General features: G+C 47.4%; 1 protein-coding gene across 1 annotated transcript in view; it reads right to left on the bottom strand.

The window, feature by feature from the left end:
- The window catches only part of rspry1 (ring finger and SPRY domain containing 1), a gene marked incomplete at its 5' end in the record, with an annotated part of 10,984 nt that extends 10,970 nt beyond the window's left edge, over nt 1-14 (bottom strand). Inside the window, one exon of the mRNA XM_080539516.1 lies at nt 1-14. This exon is cut by the window's left edge and continues 175 nt beyond it. Coding sequence (XP_080395642.1) covers nt 1-14 — 14 coding nt within the window.
- Between the last annotated feature and the right edge of the window lie 218 nt (nt 15-232).

Genomic DNA, 232 nt, shown 5'->3' with positions numbered 1-232 from the left:
GCCACTACTATCATATCACGAGGAGCTCCGGAGCAGGCGGGGGGGAGGAGGGGGGAGGGGGGGGGGCGTCAGTCATGGTGCTTCTGCTGCAGGGGAGACAGGGGGAGAAAAAGATTCAAATAAATAAATGGTGTAGTACATTGTTTTTTTATTCAGCAGACGCTTTTAATTACAGGAGTAACCCTGGAGTAACTAAGGGTCTAGACTAGAGAGTTGATCAAAAATTTATTTT

This window comes from Nansenia antarctica (assembly GCF_963989245.1).
Source record: "Nansenia antarctica genome assembly, chromosome: 9".
Lineage (NCBI taxonomy): Eukaryota > Metazoa > Chordata > Actinopteri > Argentiniformes > Microstomatidae > Nansenia > Nansenia antarctica.
The sequence above is the reverse complement of the archived record's forward strand: the minus strand, read 5'-3'. Positions and strand labels throughout refer to the sequence as shown.